The sequence below is a fragment of the Carcharhinus amblyrhynchos genome, chromosome 1 (genome assembly GCF_965287045.1).
Source record: "Carcharhinus amblyrhynchos chromosome 1, sCarAmb.v2.hapA, whole genome shotgun sequence".
Lineage (NCBI taxonomy): Eukaryota > Metazoa > Chordata > Chondrichthyes > Carcharhiniformes > Carcharhinidae > Carcharhinus > Carcharhinus amblyrhynchos.
In genome coordinates this window covers 18,989,947-19,009,438 of record NC_137324.1, presented here as the reverse complement: position 1 = coordinate 19,009,438, position 19,492 = coordinate 18,989,947, and the positions used below count along the sequence as shown (strand labels likewise).

The window sequence follows — 19,492 nt, the reverse complement described above, 5'->3', positions numbered from 1 at the left end:
TGGGGGAATCCAGAACCAGGGGTCACAGTCTGAAGATTCGAGGTAGGCCATTTAGGATGGAGATGAGGAGACATTTCTTCACCCAAAGGAATTCATTACCACAGGAAGTAGCTGTGCCAAAACAGTGAACTTATTCAGGAGACGGCTGGATATAGCATCTGGGATGAATGGTTGTTGGGAAAAAGCAGGATTAGGCAGGATTAGGCTATTAGTTGGATGATCAGCCATGATCGTGATGAATGGCCGAGCAGGCTTGAAGGGCCAAATGGCCTCCTCCTACTCCGATCTTCTATGTTCCTATGCTTCTAATTAGGAATAGACGATAAATGTTGGCCTTATCAGCAAAGCTTACATTCCCTCCAAAATGAATTTAAAAAGAGTTGGAAACTGCCTCTGAACAAAGCTCCAGATGCTTCATGAATCTTTCCTTTGTTTTATTCTTTCTTGGGTGAGGGCATCACTGGCACAGCCAGTATCTGTTGCTGTCCCACAACTGCCCTTGAACCAAGCAGAGGGTAGTTAACATAGAAACAGAGCAACATAGAAGATAGATGCAGGAGGAGGCCATTTGCTCCTTTGAGCCTGCTATGCCTTTCATTATGATCATGGCTGATCATCCAACTCAGTAGCCTAATCCTGCTTTTTCCCCATAATCTTTGATCCATTAGCCCCAAATGCTATATCCAGCCGCCTATTGAATGCATTCAATGTTTAGGCAAATGTTTTTTGAAAGTCCAAAAATGCCACATCAACTGGTTTCCCTTGTCAATTCTACTGATTCCGCCTTCAAAGAATTCCAACAGATTTCTCAAGCATGATTTCCCCTTCATAACTCTATGCTGATTCTGCCTATCCTGCCACTGATTTCTAAATGTTCTGCTATTAGGTCCTTAATAATGGATTTGAGAATTTTCCCCTCTACTGATGTTAAGCTTACTAGTCTATAATTCCCTGTTTTCTCTCTACTTCTTTTCTGAATATTGGAATGACATTCACTACCCTCCAATCTGCAGGTACTGTTCCAGAGTCTACAGAATCCTGGAAGGTGACCACCAATGCATCCATTATTTCTAGAGCCACTTCCTTATGTACTCTGGGATGTAGATTATCAAACCCTGGGGATTTATCCACCTTCAATCCCATCAACTTTCCCAGGACCATTTCTCTACTAATATTGATTTCCCTCAGTTCTTCCCTCTCACTAAATCTTGCATTCTCCAACATTTCTGGCATCTGTTTAGTGTCATACATCATACATACATCATCATTCATACATCAATCCTGCCATCCCCAGAATCAGCCTGGTAAACCTACGCTGCACTCCCTCAAGAGCAAGAACACCCTTCCCTAGAAAAGGAGACCAAAATTGCACACAATACTTTAGGTGTGGCCTCACTAAGGCCCTGTATAATTGCAATAACACATCCGTGTTCCTGTAGTCAAAATCTCTTGCAATGAAGGCCAACATGCCATTTGCCTTCTTTACTGCCTGTTGCACCTGCGTGTTTACCTTCAGTGACTGGTGCACAAGGACACCCAAGTCCCACTACACACTCTCCTCTCCCAATTTACAGCCATTCAGATAATAATCTGCCTCCTTGTTTTTGCTTCCGAAGTCAATAACCTCACATTTATCCAAATTATACTGCATCTGCCATTGATTAGCCCACTCACCCAACCTGTCCAGATCATTCTGAAGGATCTCTGCGTCCTCGTCACCGTTCACCCTCCCAATCAACTTGGTATCGTCTGCAAATGTTGAGATGTTACATTTTGTTCCCTCATCCAAATCATTTGAATAGCTGGAGTCCCAGCACCGATCCCTGTGGGCACTCCACTAGTTACTGCCTGCAAATTTGAAAAACACCCATTAATTCCTACTCTTTGTTTCTTCGCTGCCAACCAGTTTTCTGTCCATCTCAATACACTTCCCCCAATCCCATGTGCTTTAATCTTGCACGATATTCCCTTGTGCGGGACTTTGTCAAACGCTTTCTGAAAGTTCAAATATACACATTGACTGGTTCTCCCCTGTCAACTCGATGAGTTAAATCTTGAAAGAATTCCAACAGATTTGTTAGGCATGATTTCTCCTTGTAAATCCATGTTTGATCCGGCCACTGCTTTCTAAATGCTCCGCTATAAAGCCCTTGATGATTGCCCTTGAGAAGATTGTGATGAATAACATTCTTGAACTGCTGCAGTCCATGTGGTGTAGATGCACCCACCATTATGTTTGGAAGGGAGTTCCAGGATTTTGGATATATTTCCAAGTCGGGGTAGTGTGTGATTTGGGACTTGTAGGTGATGGTGTTCCAATGCATCTGCTGCCCTTGTCCTTCTAAGTGGTAGAGGTTGTAGGTATCAAAGGTGCTGTCGAAGGAGGCATTTACTGGAGAGGGTGCAGAGGAGATTCACTAGGTTAATTCCGGAGTTGAGAGAGTTGGCTTATGAGTATCAGAGACTGAGTAGTCTGGGACTATATTCATTGAAATTCAGATGAGTGAGGGGGGGCGGATCTTATAGAAACATATAAAATTATGAAGGAATTAGATAAGATAGAAGTAGGGAGATTGTTTCCACTGGCGGGTGAAACCAGAACTAAGGGGCATGGCCTCAAAATAAGGGGGAGCAGATTTAGGACTGAGTTGAGGAAGAACTCTACCCAAAGGGCTGTGAATCTATGGAATTCTCTGCCCACTGAAGCAGTTGAGGCTACCTCATTCATTGAATTTAAGGCAAGGATGGATACATTTTTGAACAATAAAGGATTTAAGGGCTATGGTGAGCTGACTGGTAAATGGAGCTGAGTCCACGAAGAGATCAGCCATGATCTTATTGAATGGCAGAGTAGGCTCAAGGAGCCAAATGGCCTACTCCTGCTCCTAGTTCTTATGTTATTTCTGCTGTGCATCTAGTAGACGCTGCCAAAGTTCACCAGTGATGGACAGGATGTGCCAATCAAGCCAGCCGTTTAGCCCTAGTTTCATCACTTGATGGCCTGCCTTCAATTGTCCTGCCCATAAAGTTCTTCCTCCCATCTCTAAATTGACATCTGATCAGTGTTCAAAGAAAATATCAACACGGGCAATTCGATTTTTCACAAGGGGGGTTCGGAGAAATTCCCGGGCATTCGTTTTAATACCTGCAGGACCATGCGACAGCATTGGCGACACTGTTTAGTAGGAGGCAATGGGTGTGGAGGGGCATTGTAAGGTTGAATAAGGTTATGGAGATGAAGAGGCTCAAGGCAATGTTGAAATCTGAACATAAAGATAGGGATGATAAATGTATGAGACATCTGGGGTTTTAGGAGCTAATGTAGATCAATGAGGACAGGTGTGAAGGGTGAGTGTGACTTTGAATAATTAAATGTTGGGTGCCAGTGAATCCCATCATAGTTATCCTCGCATCTGCCTTAGAAGCTTCTGAAGCCTGGGACTTGCAATATTAATGAACAAAGGCTAACACCTTCATATGACATTCATTGTCCGTGGTTTTAGTAGGCGTTAACCCACTTAAAATAAATGTATTAAAGCCATCATTAAAGTAGCTATCAAAAGAATGGCAAGCTACCAACACTGGTGTTTCTCGGTTCAATTGCACGATAGACCCATCTTTAAATCATCATAAGCTATCAGAATTTGTTCGTTAAATTTCTGGTTTTGATTGTCTGCAGGCTGTAAGCTGCGTACTATACCTCGACAAATCCTTTGTCAACCTAATATACTTTTTATAGAGCATAAGATAATAGTTATTTCTAGTGTTTCAGGTAATCAAATTTGTTGCCAAATAACATCTTATCACCCCTGCTTTGAATGGTAATTTATGCGGCATTTTGTGCAGTATTAACTCTAGGCTCACATACCTTTATATTACATAACGTAGCAAACTCCAAATGATTGTCACTGAAGTCAGTGTGGCAGAAGCAATGCAACACAAAGGGAACATTCTGGGGTCTCCTGAGGTGGGAGAGCCCTGAAAGTGCTCAGTCGATGCAGACTTGATGGCCTCCTTCTGCACTGTTGGCATTCGATGGATTCTACGGAGAATGTCCTCAAGCTCTGAAAGATTTTCTAAACATGGCTAAAAGTGAGGGGGCATGGGATCCAAGGGGACGTTGCTTTGTGGATCCAGAACTGGCTTGCCCACAGAAGGCAGAGAGTGGTTGTAGATGGTTCTTTTTCTGCATGGAGGTCGGTCACCAGTGGAGTGCCCCAGGGATCTGTTCTGGGACCCTTGCTGTTTGTGATTTTTATAAATGACCTAGATGAGGAAGTGGAGGGATGAGTTGGTAAGTTTGCCGATGACACAAAGTGTTGTAGATAGTTTGGAGGGATGTCAGAAGTTGCAGCATGACATAGATAGGATGCAAGACTGGGCGGAGAAGTGGCAAATGGATTTCAACCCAGATAAATGTGTAGTGGTCCATTTTGGCAGGTCAAATGGGATAAAGGAATATAATATTAAGGGTAAGACTCTTAGCAGTGTGGAAGATCAGAAGGATCTTGGGGTCCGGCTTCATAGGACTCTCAAATCGGCTTCACAGATAGAGGATGTGGTTAAGAAGGCGTATGGTTGACTGGCCTTCATCAATCGAGGAATTGAGTTTAGGAGTCGAGAGATAATGCTGCAGCTGTATAAGACCCTGGTCAGACCCCACTTGGGGTACTGTGCTCAGTTCTTGTCGCCTCATTACAGGGAGGATGTGGAAGCCATTGAAAGTGTGCAGAGGAGATTTACAAGGATGTTACCTGGATTGGGTGGCATGCCTTATGATGATACCTTGAGAGAGTTTGTCTCTCCAAGGAGAAAAGACCAGAGAGGTGACCTGATAGAGGGGTATAAGATGTTGAGAGGTATTGATCGCATGGATTATCAAGGGCTTTTTCCTAGGGCTGAAATGGTCGCTATGACAGGGCACAGGTTTAAGGTGCTGGGGAGTAGGTACAGAGGAGATGTCAGGGGTAAGTTTTTCACTCAGAAGATGGTGAGTGAGTGGAATCGGCTGCCGTCAGTCGTGGTGGAGGCAAATTCGTTAGGGTCTTTTAAGAGACTTCTGGATGAGTACATGGGACTTAATAGGATTGAGGGTTACAGGCAAGCCTAGTAGGTAAAGACACGATTGGCGCAACTTGTGGGCCAAAGGGTCTGTTTGTGCTGTAGTTTTTCTATGATTCTAATTGGGAACTGAATCACACCAAACCCTCCTATGGAAATCTCATCAGGCTTTCCTGCTGGAGACAACACCTTAAGATGGAATTCTCTGACCTCGCCTGTGGCTGGGATTCTCCGACCTCGCCCACGGCTGGGATTCTCCGACCTCGCCCACGGCTGGGATTCTCCGACCTCGCCCGTGGCTGGGATTCTCTGACCTCGCCTGTGGCTGGGATTCTCCGACCTCGCCCACGGCTGGGATTCTCCGACCTCGCCCGCGGCTGGGATTCTCCGACCTCGCCCACGGCTGGGATTCTCCGACCTCGCCCACGGCTGGGATTCTCCGACCTCACCTGTGGCTGGGATTCTCCGACCTCACCCACGGCTGGGATTCTCCGACCTCGCCCACGGCTGGGATTCTCCCGTCCCACTTCTATGAATAATGATTTGGCTGAACGCCAAATCCTTCATTCTCGCTGGCAGCGCTGATGGGGCGAACAACATTGGAGAATTCCGGCCTTGGAAATTTTTTGGGAGAACTGCACCCCTAATCTAGAAGGTCCGCTCACGGATGTACCCCCAAACCCACTCTAGTTGTTTAGGGCCCAGGATTGAGGGCGGCCTTCATCCTGAACTCCAGCCCCAGATACTAGTCAGCTGATATCTGCACGCCATGTTGTTCCAAAAATGGTTCACATTGGTGTGTTTTCCTGCTGGCATGGCAAAGACCCTGGGATGAGGGGGTCGGACTTTCACCTGGATCCCACTAATGGGATGCAACTAATATCATAAGGCCACTGGTGGGTTTTCTAGCTGGGGGTGATAGGCACCAGTGGATCATCCCACTGTAAAATCACACCAACATGAGCCCGATTTCTGGACCCTCCGCCGTATTCTCCCATTAGGCCTATCACCAAACACGCTGGCGGGAACGTGGGAGAATCTGACCCATACTTATCCCATTTCAACAGATTGTCAACAGATTGTTCCTTAGTGCCAAGGGTCAGAATTGTAAAGAATGACAGAAAGAGATTGCATTTATCTGAAACTTTTCATAACTCATGGTCACCCAAAGCACTCAGTTATTCTGAAGGAAGCACAATTTGCACACGGCGATCTTCTGCAAGCAACGATGAGCTAAATGATCAAATATTCAATTTTTATTAACATTAGTTGAGATGTGGATATTGACCTCAGGAAGATACTCTTTGAACAGTGTCAGGCAATCTTTAACATCCACTTGAAAGATCAGACAGGATCCCATCGGAAGACGTCACAAAAGGTGATTTTTGAGCAGCTCGATATTTTATGAGGAGAAATTTTGAATGCAGGCTTTGCACGAGTTGGAAACGTCTTAGTGAGACCTTGGTGTCCTCGTGATCTTTCACTGAAAGTAAGTGCTCAGGTACAGCAGGCAGTAAAAAAGGCAAATGGTTGGCCTTCACAGTGGGAGGATTTGAGTATAGGGATAGAGATGTTTTGCTGCAATTATGTAAGATGTTGATAAGGCAACACCTGGAGTATTGTGTGCAGTTTTGATGTCCTTACCTGAGGAAGGAGAGGGAGTTAAGTGAGGGTTCACCAGGCTGATTCCTGGATTGGCAGGACAGCCATATGAGGAGAGACTAAGTCGGGTTCAGATTATATTCACTGGTTTTTTGAAGAGTGAGAAGGGATTTCATAGAAAATTATAAAATTCTAACAGGGTTAGACTGGGTAAATTCAGAAAGAAGGTTCCCAATGATGGGGCAGTCCAAAATCAAAGGAGATATTTTGAGGATAAGGGGTAGACCTTTTAGAACTGAGGTGAGGAGAAATTTCTTCACCCAGAGGTGGTGAATGTGTGGAATTCACTACCATTGAATGTAATTGAGGCCAAAACATTGTCAGATTTCAAGAAGAAATTAGTTATAGCAGTTGGGGCTAAAGAGATTAAGGGATATGGGAGGAAGAGGGGGGAAAATCAGGATATTGAATTTGAAGATCAGCCATGATCAAAATGAATGACAGAGCAGGCTCAAAGGGCCAAATGCTTCTAGTTTCTATGAAAGCTATCAGGACTGATTTCCATGTGTAATTTGTCTTTGGTACAGGCCATCATGGCTCAGCTGCCCCAAGAGGAAAAGGCGAAGATTGCTGAGCAAGTGGAGAGCTTCCACCAGGAGAAAAACAAGCTGGACGCTGAGGTGGCAAAGTGGGATGACAGCGGCAACGACATCATCGTGCTGGCCAAGCAGATGTGTATGATTATGATGGAAATGACCGATTTCACCAGGTAAGAGAATGTGGGCAATGTGCCTGTCACAATGAGTAAGCTGAAGGTGCCCAACCAGCAGGCATCTGAAAGAGCCGAATGCTGTTCGTACTGCTGCACAAATATCCCAAGTATGCGGTATTACTCCCGGTTGCTCAGATAAGTGTTAAAAAGCCATTTTTAACCAAGTGAAGCAAATGGACACTTGATCAATTGTGGGCATAGTGGTGCTGTACATTGGAATACTGTCCTTCGTTCAATCACAAAAACAGAAAATGCTGGAAAGTCTCAGCAACTCTGACAGTGCCTGTGAGGAGAGAATTGAGCCAATGTTTCGAGTCTGGTGGATGCTTCACCAGAGCTAAGGATCATCCACACGCAAAATGTTGGCTCTATTCTGTCCCCACAGATGCTGTCAGACCTGCTGAGATTTTCCAGCATTTTCTGTTCTTTATTCAGATTCCGGCGTCCGCAATATTATGCTTTTACCTTACTTTAGTCATTGGCTGGGAATGTGGCCCTGAGATGGGGAGAAAAATTTCGCGAACATATCTTACCCCTGTGTTTCCTAGTTTTAACTGCTCCTGTACAAGGCTCCTCATTAGTTGGGGTCTGGTTACATTGTATATTTCTCAGTTGCTCCATGAAACCGACAGGACGAGTTTTCTAGCCCTTCACACCGGTGGGATTTCCTGGACCTTCTGAAGTCAATGGAGTTTTGAGCAGCTTGGCACATTCCCTCTTCCTCTCCCAAACCACTCTGCACCCCCTCCCCCACCCCCCCGCACCCCGTCCTCCCAACCCCGGTCCCCCACTCCACCACGACAGGCCTGTAAAATCCCACCCTATGGTTTCACAAAATCAAATGTCACTCCACTTGTTCTTCTAATTATCTCAGTGGATTTCTTATAATTGTAGATTGAGGCAGCCACAAAGAAGTAATTTAGTGTCGTACTTTGGAATTTCAATCACTTTGGAAGGCACCATTATACCAAAGGCTGCATTAAAGACTAAAGAGACTATTAAAGACTAAAGGGATTGGATTTTCCCATTCTGGACTGCAATGGAACGGAGCTGGGAAGCAAAAGACTGATACCAGCAGTCTGAGTGGTGGCCTTTATAGCGAGGGGGATAGAATGTAAAAGCAGGGAGGTCTTGCTGCAACTGTACAGGGCACTGGTGAGGCCGCAGCTGGAGTACTGTGTGCAGTTTTGGTCGCCACATTTGCGGAAGGATATATTGGCCTTGGAGGGAGTGTAGAGGAGGTTCACTAGGCTGATACCGGAAATGAGGGGGTTGGACTATGAAGAGAGACTAAATAGACTGGGTCTGTACTCGTTGGAGTTTAGAAGGATGAGGGGGGGATCTTATAGAAACGTATAAGATAATGAAGGGGATGGATAGGGTAGAGGTAGAGAGATTCTTTCCGCTTAGAAAGGATAGCAGGACTAGAGGGCACAGCCTCAAGATAAGGGGGTGGGGGGCAGTTTAGAACGAAGTTGAGGAGGAACTTCTTCACTCAAAGGGTGGCGGATCCCTGGAATTCTCTGCCCGTTGAAGTGGTGGAGGCTACCTCGCTAAATATACTTAAGACACAGGTAGATAGTTTTTTTGACAGACAAGGGAATTAAGAGTTATGGGGAGAAAGCGGGAAAGTGGAACTGAGCCACTTCAGATCAGCCATGATCTTATTGAATGGTGGAAGAAGGCTCAAAGGGCTAGATGGCCTACTCCTGCTCCTATTTCTTATGTTCTTATGAGTGTGGGCCCCCAGCTTCTGCCCCCCAGGTCTGCTGACTTTCCTGAAGGAATTTTAAATTAAATACATTTATAGAACATAGAACACTACAGCACAAACAGGCCCTTCGGCCCACGAGTTGCGCCGATCACATCAACACCTACCAATCTATAGACCTATCTATAACCCCCAATCCCATTAAACCCCATATACTCATCCAGAAGTCTTTTAAAAGACCCCAGCGAGTTCGCCTCCACCACCACTGACGGCAGCCGATTCCATTCACTCACCACCCTCTGAGTGAAAAACTTACCCCTAACATCACTTCTGTACTTTCCTCCCCACACCTTAAATCTGTGTCCTCTCGTAGCGACCATTTCAACCCGGGGAAATAGCCTCTGAGAATCCACCCTATCTATTCCTCTCAACATTTTATAAACTTCTATCAGGTCGCCTCTCAACCTTCGTCTCTCCAGGGAAAAGAGTCCCAGCTCCCTCAACCTAACTTCATAAGGCATGCCTCCCAGTCCAGGCAACATCCTTGTAAATCTCCTCTGTACCCTTTCAATAGCTTCTACATCTTTCCTATAGTGAGGTGACCAGAACTGCACACAGTATTCCAAATGAGGCCTGACAAGGGTCTTATAAAGGGTCTTATTTATTCATTAGCATTGCAAGTAGTGTCACTGTGGCACTGTGGAATTTGACATAGCAACCTTTCCCTATCTTGTCCCAGCTGCCAGCTCCCAGCTCTCCACTTCGCCTTGGTCACTTTGCAGCAGATGAATTTCATAGAAACATAGGAGCAGGAGGAGGCCATTCAGCCCTTCGAGCCTGCTTCGCCATTCTTCACGCTCATGGCTGATTGTCTAACTCAATAGCCTAATCCTGCTTTCTCCTCATAACATTCAATGGTTTGACCTCAACTACTTCCTGTGGTAATGAATTCCACAAGCTCACCACTTTTTGGGTGAAGAAATGTCTCCTCACCTCCGTCCTAAATGATCTACCCCGAATCCTCAGACTGTGACCCCTAGTTCTGGACTTCCCCACCATTGGGAACATCCTCCCTGCATCTTCCCTGCCTAGTCCTGTTTCCTTTTATATTTTTAAGACTTGGTGGGTGCCGATTGTGGCCCACTTTACATCTCCATTCCTACCCCTCTCCTCCACTGCCCCCCTCCCCACCCCCTCCCCACCACCAGAAAGAAGGTGACGGACCCATTTCTGGAGTATTTAAGACCCTATCCCTATGAAAAATCCCCTCTCCTGGGATCGGTATTGCCTCAAATGAGAAAATCTGGCCCCCAAGATCTTTCAAGTCAATGTTAGCCAATAAAGGGGAATGCATTGTAACAAAGCTGTGTGGACAAGGCAGTGGTTATTACACACTTGTATTGTGTGATAGGCTCAGCAATGACTGTAATGCTGTCTGTATTGTGACTTTGATTAGGCCTGTTTCAGCGACAAAGTGCATAAGCTCCTTGCCCTCATGGCATCTTTCATCTCGCAGAAAGAAAGAACGTACTTTTCTTTTGGCTCAGGGGAAATCCAGATTGTCAGGATAAAAAGGAAGTGTGCTAACCAAAACCCTCAAAACTGACAGTACAGAAATGTACCTGGCTTTGAAGATCCATTCATTATAACCTTTCTAGTAGATACACCAAGGCATTCAGCTTTCAAACCTGAGCAGCAGCATCTGTGATCTTGTTCGATCAGAATCAATGGACAGAGCTCTAAGATGACTTTTTGTCAGCATTTCAATGTTTTATTTTGCTGCGTTTGTTCACAATCCCTTTGCTTCTCTATCAGAGTATTTTTGTGCTCTGTTGTACAAAGCATTTGTGGAATCAAACCTGTTTAGGTAGTACATAGAGGCAGCCTGGTGGCACAGTGGTCACTGCTGCCTCACAGCGCCAGGGACCTGGGTTTAAGTCCAGTCTCGGGTCACTGTCTGTGTGGAGTTTGCACATTCTCCCCATATCTGCATGGGTTCCCAAGGGGTGCTCCAATTTCCTCCCACAATCCAAGGATGTGCAAGTTTGCTTGATTGGCTATGTTAAATTGACCCTCTGTGCTAGGAGGATCAGGAAGGTGGAGTTATGGGGTGGGACCTGGGTGGGATTGCTGTTGGCACTGACTAGATGGGCCAAGTGGCCTCCTTCTGCACTATAGATGCTATGAACTAGGGATGGACAACAAATGTTGGCCTAGCCATTGACACCCACATCCTGTAAATGAATTATTTTGTTTTAAAACTAGTCCATGCTGTTGTTTATGCTCCACGTTAACGTCCTTCCACCTTTCTCCATTTCATCCTATCGGCTTACCTTCCTATTTCTTTCACCTTCATGTATTTGCCAAGCTTCCCCAAAGTTGAAGTGTTGTGAGGAAGTGCAGCAACTATTTTGTCCTAATCGAGATCCCAGAAGAAATAATGCGACAAATGAGCAGTTACCCTGTGGTCGTTTTTTCTTTGTGTGGCGAAAGCCGTGCTTTCCCCAGACCGGAAAATCCTGCCCGAGGTCACTGGACCATTGTAAGGTCCTGCTACAATACCCTTGGTGAACGGGACTGGAACATTCCGTGCGTTGGCTCAGGAGAAATGTTGGCCTGGACTGTGAAAAATCCCTGCTCTTCTTCCAGTAGTTCCTCAGCGTCTTTAACATCCACTGAAATCACTCAAACAGGCAGCCGGGGCCTTGGTTTAATATTGATCCAAAGGATAGTACAGTGGGCAGCACAGCTCTACCCTGAAGTGTCAAGCCACGCTTCAAATACCTCCATAAGCTAAATTTAAATCAGGGAGAAGTGAATAGATATTATCCTTGACTCAGAGTGACAAGTAATGCAGTGAGGGATAGTGGAGACAAAAAAAAGTACAATGCGGTTGGCTGGTGAACTGCGAGGGTGAGCATACCAGATGAATGAGTTTCAATTGGCTTTTCTCTTGCTTCACTTTTCCTCTGTCCCACTGTTACAGTTCTTGCTGCAACAAAAAAGCTCCCCATGAGACATCGGTTTTGACAGCCACCATGGAAGCTCAATGAAATGCTGAGTTGTCACAAATGGCATGTGTGTGTGTGTGTGTGTGTGTGTATGTGTGTGTGTGTGTATGTGTGTGTGTATGTGTGTGTGTATGCGCATGTATGTGTGTATGTGTATGTGTGTGTGTGCGAGTGTGTGTATGTATGTGTGTGCTTGTGTAAGCGTGTGCGTGTGTATGCGTATGTATGCATGTATGTATATGCATATATGTATGTATGTGTGTGCGCGTGAGTGTGTGTATGTATGTGTGTATGTGTATGCTTGTGTATGCGTGTGTATGTGTATGTATGCATGTGTGTATGTATATGCGTATGTGTGTGTGTATGTGTGTGTGTGTGTGTGTGTGCGCGCGTAGGGTGGGGAGGGGAGTGTAGTGGGGTGCGGGGAGGTAGGGATTAGGAATGAAGCCAGCCCTGCATGAGGCAACTATTCCTAAAATAATGAGTGTCTCCCTCCCTCTACCATGTAGTTTGATTGGCAGCTCAAGTGGCGGTATGGATCTAATAAAGATCTTCACTAAACTATTGGAATAGTGACAGTGAGCTGAACAAGATGACAGTCTTGAAGCTGTCCCCACTGTTATACCTCTTTATGCTCTTTGCTAACAGAAATGTCTCAAAAGCTGTTGTGACAGATAGTGCCCAACTTTTGATGTTCAGTGTGTAGGTAACAGGGCTGAGTTTTGGTACTTCTGTAATTGCTTAATCATTTTTGGATGAGACAGTTTAAGAAGAAAGAGACTTCCATCCTAGCATTAAAGTGTAGAGGCACCAAACCTTTCATCTAGCCGGCTCATTTACCAAGCTGGGGAAGTAGTGTCTTTTTAAAAGCTACTCACCGTCAACTCACAGTCTAACTCGCTCTGCCACACATCAGGCTTCATTTGAGGAGCTGCCCCTCTTCCCTTTCTACTTCAAAATAGCAGCTCCAACAGAGCTACCATGAATTTTTCACTAACCATTAGTTAACCGCCTTGGATGGTTTGAGCACATAATGGAGATCTGTGGCCTTGGTTTACCGGCAGAGTTCCAGCGCGAGGACAGTTGCTATTTTCCTGGTCTCAAGGTGGACTTCACCACTTCATAGAATCATAGTATCCCCACAGTGCAGAAGGAGGCCATTTGGCCCATTTAACATGCGCCAACGACAATCCCACCAAGTCCCTATCCCCGTAACCCCACTTCTGCTCCTAATTCCTGTTTCAATATATTTACCCTGCTAATTCCCCTGACACTAAGCAGCAATTTAGCATGGCCAATCAACCTAACCTGCACATCTTCAGATTGTGGAAGGAAACTGAAGCACCCAGAGGAAACACAAGCAGACACGGGGAGAACTTGCGAGCTCCACACAGACAGTCACCCAAGGCTGGAATTGAACCCGGGTCCCTGGCACGGTGAGGCAGCAGCGCTAACCACTGTGCTGCCCAGTTGCTCAAAGGATGATAAAAACAAGATCTAAATTTGCCCCTTTCAGAACACCCTTGGAGGGCCAAGGAAATGGGACGCATTGGATAGCTCTTTCGAAGAGTTAGGGCAAGCACATTGGGATGGATAACCTCCTCCTGTGCTGTAAGATTCTATTTAGACAACATTTATTTGCTCTAGATGCGCCTATGAGTCAATCTTTCCAAGCTGCATCTGCCACTTGCAGGTTCATTAACTGCTAAAAATGATTTTTCATGCGAGAATTTCTGCCAAGCAGCCACAGTTTATCTGAAGCCAGATAGGTCCCCTGAGCAACAAAGGAGATCTTTTCTTGCCCTATGATTCTTCCTCGAACTGATGGAAATTTCTCATTCAACATCTGGCTCATTTTCCACCACAGAAGATGTGCTCGGAATTGAATATGTAGATGACGAAGCTTATACATGCAGGGCACCTTACTGATAAAGGTAGTAACTTCGTGGGCAAAAGTTCTGTCTGCACAAACTATCTAAATTGATTTTGCAACAGTGAGCACCCAACTACACAGTGATGGAGACAAACACGAACACAATGGGCGGGATTTTATGGCCTCCCTCGAGGGAAACCGGAAATTCCCGTGCAAGATCAATTGACGTTTCTGTTGTCCGCCTCTCTTCCGCTCCAATTCCGTGGCGGGCGGGGCGGTAGAATTCCAGTGAATGGCCATTTCAAAGGTGACTTTAACCCTCTCGATGGAAGTGTTAATCCAAGATTAATTTCATGAGAACATATTAAAAGTTCTTGAGCCAGTACTCACATGGCATAATTTCAAAGCCTACCCATGTTCGGCACTTAACGTTGAGTTTCTATCAGTGTGACATAGTGTGAAAAATATAACACAATGACTGCAGAATTGGACAGGACCCAAAAATAGGCAGCAGAATGGTGCAGTTGCTCACAAGCACCTTGTTGCTTACTAATTGTAATGACTTTAATCAAGAAATTGAGGTGGGCCTGTTAGAATAGGAACTCTCTGATTAAGGGCCAAATTGACGGGCCACTCAGGGAGCCTCTTGCTTTGTACTTAGCCAAGAGTGTCTGTTCCTCTGGGATTCCTAGTGTAGACTGCTAACTGAAGGCACTTTGTATGCTGTCGCCAGACTTGTAAATAAAGGGATTTTGGTGAAGCGACTTCTGCCTCCAAGGACTTACTACACTAATACAGTTGATTGTAGTCTGAAATCAGATTTGGTGTTGTGTAGCTGTACCTTTTGGGGAAGGGGTGGTATTGTGGTATTTTCACTGGACCAGGGATTCAGAACAATGCTCTGGGGATCCAGGTTCAAATCCCAGCACAGCAGCTGGTGAAATTCAATGAGTCTGGAATTATAAGTCTAATGCTGACCATGAAACCATTATTGATTGTTGTAAAAACTCATCTGGTTCAGTAATGTGCTACAGGGAAGGAAATCTGCTATCTCCACTCAGTCTGGCCTGCATTTGTATCACTAAATCCACACCAATTTGGTTGACTCTTAAATATCCACTGAAATAGCTGAGCAAGCCACTCAATTCAAGGGCAATTAGGAATGGGCAATAAATACTGGCCCAGTCAGTGATGATCACATCCCATGAAAAAGTGAATAAAAGGTTGAGGAGCAAATTCATAAGAAACCAAAACAATTAAAGCTAACCTGAAAAGTGCTGAAAGAAACATGTTTTAGTGAGGAGCTGAAGGAAATCAGCATTAGTAAAGAAATGGTTTTGGAGAAATTGGTGGGATTGAAGGTGGACAAATCTCCAGGTCCTGGTTATCTTCATTCCAGAATACTTAAGGGAGTGGAAGGAAATAACAGATCCACTGGTGATTATTTTCCAAATTTCTTTGGACTCTGGATGGGTTCCTATAGATTAGAGGGTAGCTTATGTAAGCCTGCTATTCACATAGGGAGGTAGAGAGAAAACAGGGAACTATAAACCAGTGAGCCTAATGTCAGTACCGGGGAAGTTGCTGGAGTCTATTATCAGGGATTTCATAACTCAGCATTTGAAAGGCTGTGGTATAATCAGACAAAGTTGGATGGGTTTACAAAGGGGAAATCATGTTTGACGAATCTATTGGAATTCTTTGAAGATGTAACTCGTAGAATTGACCAAGGAGAGCAAGTGGATGTGGTTTATTTAGACTTTCAGGAGGCTTCTGGCAAGGTTTCACACAACAGTCTACTATGTAAAGTTAAAGCACATGGGATTGTAGGGAATGTCTTGAGATGGAGAGAAAGCTGGTTACCAGATAGGAAGCAAAGAGTTGGCATAAATGGGTCTTTTTTCTGATTGGCAGTCAGTGACTAACAGGGTTCCACAGTGATCTGTGCTAGGACCCCATCTGTTCACATCATATATTAATGATTTGGAAGAGGGAACTGAATGTATTATCTCCAAATTTATAGATTGAAGAGGGGAAACATTGTGACTGGATGTAATTCTCCAATTGATTCAGACCTAAAGACACAAATGCCAGAGTTCTTCCACCCCACCCACCACAGATTTGGAGCTGAGAGGGGCGGACAACAGGAATGTCTGTTGACCTCGGATGAGAATTTTCAGCGGTTGTCTACCTTTCACTGCACTGTGCTCGCAGCTTCTCTGACTCTGTGCAAAGGCTGCACAAACAGGACTAGAAGGAAGGCAGTGGGGTGTAGCTTATAAGGCTTGGCTCAGGGTGCAGAGGGGTTGATAAAACTAGACAGAGGAGAGTGATCAGATGGAAACTCCCACATGATGTTCTTCCAGGGCCAATAGGAGGAGCTGGAACAATCACAGCAGGAATCATCAGGGGGCAGAGAGATTATAAGCTGGTTTCATAATAGACATGATGTGGAGATGCTGGCGTTGACCTGGGATAAGCACAGTAAGAAATCTTACAATACCAATTAAAGTCCAATAGGTTTATTTGGCAGCATTAGCTTTTGGAGTCTCAAGCACCTTCAGCAGGTAAGTGGGAGTTCTGTTCACAAAAAGGGAGTATAAAGACACAAACTCAATTTACAAAATAGGTCGGAATGTGAGTCTTTACAGGTAATCAAGTCTTAAAGGTACAGACAATGTGAGTGGAGAGAGGGCCAAGCACAGGTTAAAGAGATGTGTATTGTCTCCAGCCAGGACAGTTAGTGACATTTTGCAAGTAAGTCACGGGGGTTGCAGATAGTGTGACATGAACCAAAGATCCTGGTTGAGGCCTCCTCATGTGTGCGGAACTTGGCTATCAATTTCTGCTCAGCGATTCTGCGTTGTCATGTGTCGTGAAGGCCACTTTGGAGAACACTTACCCAGAGATCAGAAGCTGAATGCCTGTAACCACTAAAGTGTTCCCCGACTGGAAGAGAATACTCCTGCCTGGTGACTGTCGAACGGTGTTCATTCATTCATTGTCGTAGTGTCTGCATGGTTTCCTCAATGTACCGTGCCTTGGGACACCCTTTCCTGCAATGTATCAGAGAGACAATGTTGGCCGAGTCGCAATAGTATGTACTGTGTACCTGGTGGATAGTGTTCTCACGTGTCGATGATCTGGCAAGTATTGCAGAGGTTGCTGTGGCAGGGTTGTGATCACTGTTCTCCTGGAGGCTGTGTAGTTTGCTGCGGACAATGATCTGTTTGAGGTTTTGCGGTTTTTGAAAGCAAGAAAAGTTAGGGGTAAGTTTTTCACTCAGAGGGTGGTGAGTGAATGGAATCGGCTGCCGTCAGTGGTGGTGGAGGCGAACTCGCTGGGGTCTTTTAAAAGACTCCTGGATGAGTATATGGAATTTAATGGGATTGGGGGTTATAGATAGGTCTATAGATTGGTAGGTGTTGATGTGATCGGCGCAACTCGTGGGCCGAAGGGCCTGTTTGTGCTGTAGTGCTCTATGTTCTATGTTCTAAGAAGTGGGGGTGTGGGAATGGCCTAGGCAAGTTATTCATCTTCATCGATGATATATTGAAGGTTCAGAGAAGATGCCGTAGCTTCTTCGCTCTGAGATAGTTCTGGACCTTTGTACTGCTATTCAAGTCTTAAAGATGCAGACAATGTGAGTGGAGATAGCATTAGCATAGGTTAAAGAGATGTGTACTGTCTCCAGACAGGAAAGTAAGTGAGATTTTACTCGCATTCCAACCATTATTTTGTAAATTGAGTTTGTGTCTTTATATTCCCTGTTTGTGAACAGAACTTCCACTTACCCGATGAAGGAGCCTGAGACTCCAAAATCTAGTGCTGCCATATAAATCTGTTGGACTTTAATCTGGTGTTGTGAGACTTCTTCCTGTTTATAATAGATCCAGAGAGCATCATTTTGACAGCTGATGAAATGACGTGGTTGGAAAATAACTTCCGAGAATAGTCACCAGGCAAGGAATCTGAGGGCTTGTGGGAGGAATCAACTACGGCACTTTTGGGTCATTTGAAGGGGCAGCCTAATAATTTCCAGTGTAGGATATGGAGAACAAACTCAGCAGAAGCTCAAATGCTGATTGAAAGATTTGGCACCTTAACTCATGCTGCGTGTTCTTGCGAGAAACTATTATGGCTTAGGGGTCTAATGTTGATTGGGTTTGAATGATCATTCGTCATTGCAATTGTCAAAGTCCGAAAGGGATACGAACTACTGCACCCTTACCTGAGTCTGAGTAACTTGGGCAGAATCATGAAGTCAGGGCAAAGTCCTTCATAGAAGATAGAAATATAGATTATAGGAGCAGGAGGAGGCCACTTGGCCCTTCGAGCCGGTTCCTATCTTCAGCAGGTGTCACAGCACTCATTGTAGGTGTCAGAAATTTCAATAACTCTGGAAACCACCAAATTCTGCAATCCATAATCACAGCAAGAGCCAGGACAGATTAAGCAGCAAATAGTTAAAAATGAGTTGATGATTTTGATAAAGAGCACTGGTGGGAGAATGGGGTGCCGGGGGCGCGGGGCAGGGGGGGATGTTGATGGAGAGTGGACTAGGTCCTTAGCACGTGTTCAGCAGTGCAAAGTTACAAGTAAACATTTGCTGAAGCACTGAACTCCAGCTGGCAGCACTCACATAAAATCAGTGTTACCTGTCAATTGATTTCATGATCTGCCTACTTCCTACACTTTCCTAGAAACTCCCTGAACACGGACTAACCCTGTCACCAAAACGGCGCCCAGCACAGCTGTGCACATGCCACAGACTTCATTTTGAAAGTAAAATGCATTCCTGGAGCAAAGAAAACTGATCCTAAGAAGCCAATCCTCACAACAAACCTGGCCTAGAAAGGTAGCTGAGTACTTTGCACAGGAGTGATTGTCCTGCGGAAATTCAAATTGCTCCATTTCTTTGTTAAAAACAGGAACTCAAAGCAGGAGTAGGCCATTCGGCCCTTTGAGCCTGCCCCACCATTCATTTTGATCATGGAATCATAGGATCGACAGTGCAGAAAGAGGTCATTTGACCCAACAAGGCTGCACTGACAATGATCCCAACCTGGTCCTGTCCTATCCCCATAACCCCACATGTTTACCCTCCCAATCCCCATGACATTAAGGGGCAATTTATCATGGCCAATCAATCTAACCTGCATATTTTTTGGACTGTGGGAGGAAACTGGAGCACCCAGAGGAAGCCCACACAGACACAGGGGAGAGCGTGCAGACTCCACACAGACAGTGACCCAAGTTGGGAATCGAACCCAGGTCCCTGGTACTGTGAGGCAGCAATGCTAACCACTGTGCCACCGTGCCACCCCTAATCAAATTCAATATCCTGATCCCACACACACACACCCTCCGCCCCATTGCTTGATTTCTTTAGCCCTAAGAACTATATTTAATTTCTTCTTGAAATCAGACAACATTTTGGCCTCAACTATATTCTGTAATAG

General features: G+C 45.2%; 1 protein-coding gene across 2 annotated transcripts in view; it reads left to right on the top strand.

Annotated features, from left to right (window-relative positions):
- The window catches only part of ctnna2 (catenin (cadherin-associated protein), alpha 2), a 1,308,817-nt gene that overhangs the window by 1,129,425 nt on the left and 159,900 nt on the right, over positions 1-19,492 (top strand). For both annotated transcript variants that reach the window (XM_080195424.1, XM_080195512.1), the window contains one exon: positions 7,251-7,432. In XM_080195424.1, the coding sequence (XP_080051550.1) occupies positions 7,251-7,432 (182 nt within the window). The remainder of the gene's footprint in view (positions 1-7,250; positions 7,433-19,492) is intronic.